This window comes from Etheostoma spectabile, chromosome 13 (genome assembly GCF_008692095.1).
Source record: "Etheostoma spectabile isolate EspeVRDwgs_2016 chromosome 13, UIUC_Espe_1.0, whole genome shotgun sequence".
Classification (NCBI taxonomy): domain Eukaryota; kingdom Metazoa; phylum Chordata; class Actinopteri; order Perciformes; family Percidae; genus Etheostoma; species Etheostoma spectabile.
This window is the reverse complement of record NC_045745.1, coordinates 30,162,137-30,171,525: the sequence shown is the minus strand read 5'-3', so window position 1 is coordinate 30,171,525 and position 9,389 is coordinate 30,162,137. Positions and strand designations below refer to the sequence as shown.

Sequence of the window (9,389 nt, the reverse complement as noted above, 5' to 3'; positions counted from 1 at the left end):
GCTCTCCCTAATGCACATTATTATGCTCCAGCCCAGCTTTGTTGGACATGTTGACCCACTTTTTCCATGTGTGGTGTGCCATCCTTCGCGCCCCAGGGCACTAACCCAGCATGTGATGATGAAAGTGATGTTTGTTCAACAGATAGTTTCATGTTTCCTAGAGAACCTTGTAGGCCGGAACAGCTTCTTTAGAAACCGAGTATTTAGTAATAATATGCTAAACATACTGTACTTGTAAGACACAGTTCCGCTTTCATTAAAAATATCTTTATTACATATATGCAGTACAGTAGGATTAATGCATCTGGCCATCAAAATGCAAATAGTACTGTATGGTTGTACACAGTATTTAAAAAAAAAAAGTTATTACATAGCAAAAATGTACAAGAGCCTCGTTAGTACCCGTTTAATTGTTGGCAGGATTCAAGAATATCTTAGCAACCAAGTTTAACATGAGCACCACCCGGACCACATGCTTTTTGGTTGCTCTTTCTTGTTTCTTGCACTATTTGGATTACCAAAAGGTGGGAACCCTCATGTTGAGAGAGTGGTAGTGCATTTCTGCTTTGGCCCAGTAGAGAGCAGTAACTCCTCAGAAAGTAATGGGAACATTGGCATAAAAATCACTTCATCATCTTTGATTGAGACGTACACACTCGCATGCTAAGATCACTAGATGCAAACTACAAGTGGCTAAGGCTTCTGCAACATGTTTTCATCTTAAGTGTAATCAAGCATTACATATTCACAAATAAATTGCTACATTAAGAACTCTTCTGTCAGATTATGAACATATCTCATATCTTTCAAGTTGATTCTTGTGCTAGCGGTGGAGTTTCTGGAATCAGCTTCAATCTTAAGGCTTCACCGGTAGGCCTGGAACTGGTTTGGGATTTCCATTGGGCTCCTTCTTGTCACTGTTGATTTTGGGGCTCCTGTGTAGAACAGGTCTTCTTTGGCGTCTCCTTTTGGGCGGACGAGAGCGTGCACCAGTGGATTGTGATGTATCCAGCAGAGGATCCAAATGTAATTTACCACTCTGGGCATCTGAAGACTCATCAATAAAGGCAAGGTTCTCCCCAAAGTAGTCCAGAGGCTGAGACAAGTGGGGATCTGGAAGAGTCTCTTCCTTTTCAGGCTCTATAGTTTTTTCTTCAGGCACTCGCTCCGTCTGAGTGACCTGGGAGTCAGTTTCTGACCCAGACCCTGATTCATTAGAGGAGGAGGAAGAGTAAGATCCAGACTCTGTTTGACTCTCACGTTGCTCTTCTTTCCCATGAGGGGCCCCATTAGCTGACACACTGGGGCCTTGGCTGCGAGGGCCGTGGCGGCGCTTTCGCCGACGCCGTTTGAACGGGTCATCGATTTTTCCTGGAATGCGAAAATCTACAGACATATTTTGGATGTTTTGAGTCCAGTCAGTGGCGTGGGCTCGAAGCTCCTCCATCTACAAGGAGAGGATGAATACAGAGATGATGGAAAGAAAGGCCGAGATAAGACATGATAAAAACAGACATGAGAGAGGAAGATGTACCTCAGCTCTGGTCTTCTTAGATAGAACCCGAAGCCAGTTACCAATCATTGTCAGGATAGATGCAAAGTAGGCAAGACCCAGCAAGATCCAGAACCAAACCAAAGGCTTATACCAGTGGTCACTCCCCGCAATTCCAGAATCCCCTTTGAGAAGAACCAAAGACACAGTACATAGCAGTGGATAAAGACAACATATTCATCCATCCATCCATCCATCCATTTTCTATGGAGTAAATACACATTTAACATAGGAGATACTATACAGTATGACAGATTAGGTCATCAATAATGCATCTCATACAAGGAAAGAGCCCTGAATAATGTACAAGGTGAATTAAAATTGTCTCTAAGTGTACTTAATACATTACAACTGACAGGCTAATTAAGTCAAACTCATATACAGATCAATAAATTCAACAGAAATGCAAAAATATGAAAAACAAATTAGACTGCATGATGTCTCTCTCTCATGGGTGGGCCAAATTCTCTGGGCGGGCAAGGCAGAGAAAGGGGAGGTAACCTTGCTCCTTATGACCTCATAAGGAGCGAGATTCCAGATCAGCCAATCTGAGCTTTCATTTTCTCAAAGGCAGAGCAGGATACCCAGGGCTCGGTTTACACCTATCACCATTTCTAGCTACTGGGGGATCATATGCAGGCTGGGGGAGCGCATATTAATGTTTAAAAAAAAACGATTGATGAACTGTTGTTAAACCTGCAACGTAGTCTCCAAACCCCACTGTTGTCAACGTGATGACTACAAAGTAGGCAGACTCCAGTAGAGTCCACTTCTCCACCTCTTGGAAAACCAGGATGGGCACGGCAACAAAGAGCAGGCAACCCAGCAGGATGGAGAGGACGGCTGAGATCACTCGCACAATGGTTGGACTCACTCGCCATTTCTGTCGACAAGGTGAAACCACATGGTGCGATGAGACAAATAAAAGGGAAGTACATGTACAATGCACGCAAAGAAAGACACTGAAGGCTTTGTTGAGGGCCTGACCCGAAAGAGAGTCTCTATTTTAGCAACAGCTTTCCTCAGCCCAGTACCCAGATGGTCTCCGACTCCAGCGAGCAGGATACCAAACATCGGGATTCCCACAAGAGCGTAGAAAATGCAGAACAGCTGCCCTCCTTCTGTCTTGGGGGAGATGTTTCCAAAACCTGAACAGGTTGGGGTAAAAAAAACAGCCGATTTAAAGACACAAAAGGCAAAGTTAAGAATTTAAAAAGATTCCAAGTATTTAATCAGTCGTCTTATGCTCCTATTCGGCACCCACCGATGGTTGTGATGATAGTCCCTGAGAAAAAAAAGGCACTGGCCAAATCCCATTGGCTGGTAAAGGTGATGTTGCTGCTGGGATCCACACCTGCACCGACAGCCTCCACTACTTCCTGGGAAGATATGGCGGAGAAGAGAAGAGTTTAGTGGTTCAGCAATTGATATTTCATTGGATATTAGCATAGGATATTAGGATATTAGAGTTAGCATAATCTTACAAACTAATCAAATAGCCTATCATTAAATTCAAATTGTACACGATTCATTTGTTGAATGTTTCAAAGGGACACACATAAGCATGAGTCTTTGTTTATCATTAGCCAATTAAGTAACCCAGTAATGTTGGCAATGCTGTAGAAAATGCGTTGTCATGGCATCAGCAGCTGGCAGTCATGGCAAAGAAGTGACTGGTGATGTTGACGGCTCCGTTCTGCCCTGAGTGTATCGAACCACTGCCAGCACAGATAATCTAATTCCTGATCTAATTATCTATTTTGTTGAGACATTTGTTAACTCTGAATTTAAAGCTGAGTATGATGAAGTTGCGATTGAACGTGCTCTCTGCAGACATAATTACATCTAATGAGACGTTTATGATGACAAAGGCGGGGATGAGTCTGGTTGATCCTCTGTTGGACCGACGCCACTGCATACATCTATCCCAACTCATTTGGAAATTGATTAATTTCTATTTTTGTTTACGATTGTAGCTGTGCGTTCATTTGTATCGCCAAAGTTCCTAATTGGTGTAAGCACGGCCAATAGTTTGCCAAACTAACACAGCACATTTTGGGTTATGAAATTAGCTGAACTTTGTTAAACCTGACTGAGTCATATCAAGGAAAGGAAGTTTGTCAGGCCCAAAATGATCTCCAAGAGGCAGAGCGGTATTTATCACCAGACCTTGTCAGGGGGCTTCTCTCTAGGAAGTCAGTGGTAAAAAATAAAATATATAATTGGGCTTTGGTTTTGTGACTTGAACAATTTGAAATGTGGAAATGAAAGCTTTTTCTACTCCTCAACTGGCTCATGTTAAATCAAATTGAGGGTCTAAGGATCTAAATTATGAGGTTAACCTTGTGCACCTCAGCGTCTGTGTAGACTGTTCACCACAGCAGGGAACTTGTCTGAACTATTAGGAGCCAGAAAAGCAATCCTGTCTCACATCCTTCCCTGTCAGCCTATTTAGCCACATCTCATTGCTCTGTTATGCAACAGCACAGGGACTATGATTGTAGGGCTTTGCTTCGCCGTATACTGACATGCCATGCTGTGCAGATATATACAATCCTGTGTCACCATGGACATAAGTGTTTCAGTACACATGATCAACCACATTTATAGAGAATATGTATGACTGTACAAGAGTAGTATTTGCGTTTTTTTTGACATCTCATATTACTCATTTGAGAACAGATTGTATTGAGGACTTTGAAACATCAGCTGACATTGGTTCATTCAGTGAAACCTAATCTTTATCCACAACCTTTCACTTCCGGGATTGCGCAGTAGCCGCCGGAAATTCCGCCGTATATATGTCGGTCTTTTTGGCCGGATGTCCGTTATCTTCCGCTTTCTTTGTGTTGAAATTTGAACTACCTGTCCAATCTGAGTTTTCTGACAAAAACAACTTCTGAACGTACACATGTTCCACCAAAACGAGTTCCTTCCCGTGGCTATTTTACAAGCGACGATTGTGATTGGTTTAAAGACATGCCAATCAACCAGAGGCTATTTTTTTACAATCTCGGATTGCTGTGTGGACTAACCAGACCCTCCTCCACAGCGCTGTGGCGGAGGGTCTGGCCCTGCGAGCCTAGTGAAACCTGACCCACAACGCTGCTTCTGGAGCAGAATAACATCTGAAGAACTCTTAAACAGCTGCCTGGTTCACTCCTGAATAAGGTTGGTTTTCTGATAGCACAATCAAATCATTGGGTGCTTATTATACAGATATATTTCAAGTATCCTACTATAATAATTTGGAAACATGGAACCTTTTTGTTTTAGAAAGCCCCCAGATGCTTGTTAACCTTCATTTTCTTTAAGATGAATGAGTTTGTAGACAAGGTCCTTTAAAGCTTCTCTAAGCATTCCCTCTTGTTGATTTTATCCTGAGGTTGTTTAATACCCATTTGACATTTATTAAAAGGTAAAGGGGCTGTGACAGTTGTCAACACCATCAGGAAATTGGACATTTTCATTATGGATAAAACTCAACACCAAAATTAAATTGGCATTGGGAAACGGGAAACGGGCATTTTGAAAAAAGTATTGTCTAGAATTAATTCAAAAATTAACTCCTTTAAAATTGGATTACTATGAAAACAGTTGTAATCAAAATAAAGAGTTGAGTTTTCACAAGTTATCTCAATGTTTTTTACAAATTGTTGTATATTTTAAACTTATTGATTAATTTGAACATGTTGGGGTTCCATATTATTTATCCATTCAATAGGCTACTAATATTATAAACTCTGATATATCCTCATTATCCTTTCACTCTTTTTCATTTAATCAGTAAATAGGATGCAGTAAAGGAGTGTGGCAGATCTCTTATCATCTTCCATTAAATAGTCAAACACAAAATATGGCCTGCTTGAATAAAGGACCACCCTGTTAGCTTCTGTCTTGTCCTTCAGTCTCTTGAACCTTTTTTTTTAAATGTCAGCCACATGGCATCTATAGATCACTTTGCAGGCTGAAACAATAATTTACAACTTTCATTCTGGAGCAAGGACAAACATCTCAGGATCACAGCACCGTTGCCAACCCGGCTCGTATCACTCGGCTTACACACACACACACACACGCACACACGCACGCACACACGCACACACGCACGCACACACGCACGCACACACGCACGCACACACACACGCACGCACATGCACGCACACGCACGCACACGCACGCACACGCACACACACTGGAGCTAACCCATTCTTAGGTAGCTGCTCTGACCACACCTGTTATCTGGCCTACAGGGTCACAGACAGGGTCACCGACCTCTTCCAAACCCTAAATCTGAATTGTGACCCAGAGCACACACAAAACTGATTCGACATGATAAGTTGCGTTGTCAAGTTCCCAATGAACATAAACTGTGAAGCAGTCAGGGCGAAGTGTAGTTTTAGCTACAAGACGCGGTCAGTCTCTAAGCTTCAGACCCTGCTGTGTGTCGGACAGAAAACTACACAACACTTCATCTAAATATAATATAATATAATAAAATTATTAGTTTCAAATAGTTTCTTTCTTTTTTTTTGGCACAAATTGTGTAACTTTTTTTAGCTTGCAAAGTTGTTCATAAATCATCCACAAATAGTCTTTATGATACATGCACAGCCTGGGGGTCAGAGCCCCCAAAAGCCTCCCAAATAAAATCTATGGTGTCACATGATGAAGTGATAAAACAGGGAAAGGATCAGACTCTGAAAAGGTTTTTGTGAAACACGTTTACGTCTTCACAACACATGTCAAGGCACCAGTGATGAGGCAACAGGTATTGCTTAATTTGAAGGGGTCACGAGCCCAAAAAGTTGGGAACCACTTTTTTAGGTAGCACAAAATTGACACAAAGTGGCTTTGGTGTGTCACTAATTTGCTCAAACCCATTTATAGACTGAGAACACAAGAGGAAGAGGCTCTTCTGCTTGTTTATCTGTCAAACACTTGGAAAATATTCCAAAATAAAAAGTAGATGAGGAGAGGTCGTGAGAAGCCGGGCTGTACCTCTATAAGAGTCTGCAGGTCGTCTGGGCCCATGCAGGTGAAGTTCAACAGGAAGTCCCGGCGCGTGTCCTGCAGCCGCATGTACTTGCCTTCCTCGCGTGGAAGCTCCAAGGCGCGGAACACCACAGCTCCCAGCACCAAGTAGAGAAGCACCCCCGTGAGGATGCCGAGTAGGGTGGAGCAGCGCATGGCTGCGCCTCCACTCAGTCCGTACGCAGGCTTCTGTTTCCCTTTGCCAGCCTCGGCGCTGGTGTGGCCTGGATCCCAGCTGCTGCAGCTGAAACATCAGCGACCACACAAAAACACAATGGTTTCATACTGACAACAGTGCCTGACATCAACCCCAGCAGTGTATGCATACAGGCCTGCAGCAGCCAGCCTATTGGCTGCACACGAGACATTAAATGGACCCACCACACTGCTGACATACAGTGAATGCAACATTCCCGTAAAACGTTCCCATAAAAACGCCAGCCATCTGACACTTTGAACAGATGTGACAGCACGAGTGGCTTTAACCCTTGTGCTGTCCTCCCGGCATGACATTTTTGTCCCTTTTTCTGACTTTTTTTTAAGTTTTCACTAACACCAGTTTACTACCACTAACTTGACTCTGCTTTTTTGGGATTCATGGTCAAGAAACCTCATTATTTGCAATTACACCTTATGTTTGAGTTCAAAAATAACAGAAATTGTGAACTATTTTGACTAATAGTTAAGATCAGAGGAACTTATGTTAAGTCAGGATACTGAATTGTATTTATTTCAATTGTCACCCGAAATTCAATGAAAGTGATCATTTGTATTTGCAAAGAGCGATGTATGGAATCCATCCTTTTTTTGTGTGGTAATTTGATTAAAAAGAAACCCATATTTCTGATGTAGACATTTTGAAAAGGGGTCACATTTGACCCAAGGACAACAGGAGGGTTAAAATGTAAATGATCCGTGTTATGAATACACAGACAAATGCACCCATACCAGTTGAGTTTACCTGTCCAACCGCTTCAGTTGGCTACGTCTTCGTCTCTTCCAGTCCCTCTTCGAGCCAGGCCTGAGGATGGAGTCCCTGGATCCGTAGCCACTGGGGATTCCGTCCACCTCACACTCTGAAGGAGGGGACACTAGGCAAGAGCAGAGACACATTTTCATTTTCAGCACCAACAGCAATGACGGCAAGGATTTTAAATGAGAGAACGACAATACGTTTTCTTAAAAACTACTGTCAGTAGTGAGAATGATGCTCAATGACAAGCAACAACAAGGTGACACACTCAGCATGGCACACACACAAAGTCGCTCATGTTTTGGAATGGAAGCCAACTGTTCTTCGTTCTCATCCTCATATGCACCATGTAAACCTTTTACTCCCACACCTATGTAAACTTTCAGTTTTTTGCTCTGGATGATAAAGACGCCCCATTGTAGATGAAGATTGTTCAGGTGTTGCAGATCAGCAGTCACAGCAGATAGGTATGTCAGAGGTCTTTGTAGCAGAAGCTTTAGCTGTCCAGCCGTGAAAACCTGGTTCGGTGTGGTGATGTTGGTCATTGTCGGCTCAAACCAAGAAGGCATTCTCATGTGCAACTAAAACTGGAGCCTCTGCACTCTGATGCAGCTTTACCTTGTTGAGATGAAGTTGAGAAAACCGATAGATGTGTCCGACACTCCCTATGTCACGGAAACTTGACTTCTTGACGGAAAATGACTTATTTCTTATCATTTGGACCAGTAGGCCTGCCACTTCAAGTTCAGTCTACATCGGTGGACTGTCTTCTTAATTGGTTGACTGCAGTTCCTGAGTCAGCAGATCTGTTGATCTTGATCCAAAAATTAGAGCAATAAACTGTCACACAGTGACAGCAAACTATACACTTCTCTCCAAACAGTTTTACAGCTGCTGGGAATACACAAAGAGGTTGTCCACTCACTAAATTAAACACATCACACAGCCAGAAGGTAGCAGTGCATGGAAAACTCATATTAATAAGATTCATTCATATGCCTGGTTCTTACTGGATATACATTCCATGCATGTGTATGAAAAAAAGGAAACAGACACAACAATACATGTGTGATTGTTCATGTGAGTAACAATATACTAGTAGTTCATGAATTACTTTAATAACACAACAATCCACTTTTGTTGTTTTACACTTAATACATTATTGAAGTTACTACACAGAACTACACAGTTAAAAAGAACATCAACAGCAATGTATCTGCTGCATACCTACCTCAGACTGCAACACAGAAAGCCAGACAGATTATACACCACCAGACAGAGGGAAATCGTAATAGGTCTTGCATTAAGTAGCTGCTGCTGCAGCTGAGCCATAGCCATAGTTTTATAACCACTTAGGGTCCCTCCAGGTCCGTAAAATGAAAATGAAAATGTAGGGTACTGACAGTCCAGCCTGTGTGCGCTTACCTCAAAATGAAGAATCATAAGAATCCAGAGTACCACTCGCCCCATGCAAAGTGTTTCAGGACTTCAGGCAGCCGCATACAAGAGAGGTGTGTATCAGCAGGAGTGTGTGTGTGTGTGTGTGAGTGTGGGAGAGGAGAGAGGCTGTTGCTGAGCACACAAGACAGAAACAGATACTCAATCAAGCAGATTTTATAGAGAGTGAGAGAGGGAATTAAAGAGAGAGAGAGAGAGAGAGAGAGAGGCACAGAGAAAGGTGGATGTGATGATGAAGCTGGAGCCATGTTTTGGATTTTTTTCAGACTCCAGTTAGTTGTTTCTTTTTATACAGTAGGTAGCGATGTAACAATATAAAGACTTAATGCACCTTCATTTGCTTCACTCTGTAATTAAACTTGTTCACATTCC

General features: G+C 42.5%; 1 protein-coding gene across 1 annotated transcript; it reads right to left on the bottom strand.

The window, feature by feature from the left end:
- Positions 1–297: 297 nt before the first annotated feature.
- Positions 298–9,140, bottom strand: kcnk4b (potassium channel, subfamily K, member 4b). The gene is made up of 8 exons (XM_032532716.1): positions 8,985–9,140; positions 7,548–7,677; positions 6,554–6,830; positions 2,817–2,931; positions 2,540–2,700; positions 2,249–2,435; positions 1,535–1,677; positions 298–1,447 (listed from the first exon to the last, which is right to left on the bottom strand). The coding sequence occupies exons 3-8, from the start codon at positions 6,740–6,742 to the stop codon at positions 857–859; spliced, it is 1,386 nt and encodes a 461-aa protein (XP_032388607.1). The 5' UTR covers positions 6,743–6,830; positions 7,548–7,677; positions 8,985–9,140; the 3' UTR covers positions 298–856.
- Positions 9,141–9,389: the final 249 nt, after the last annotated feature.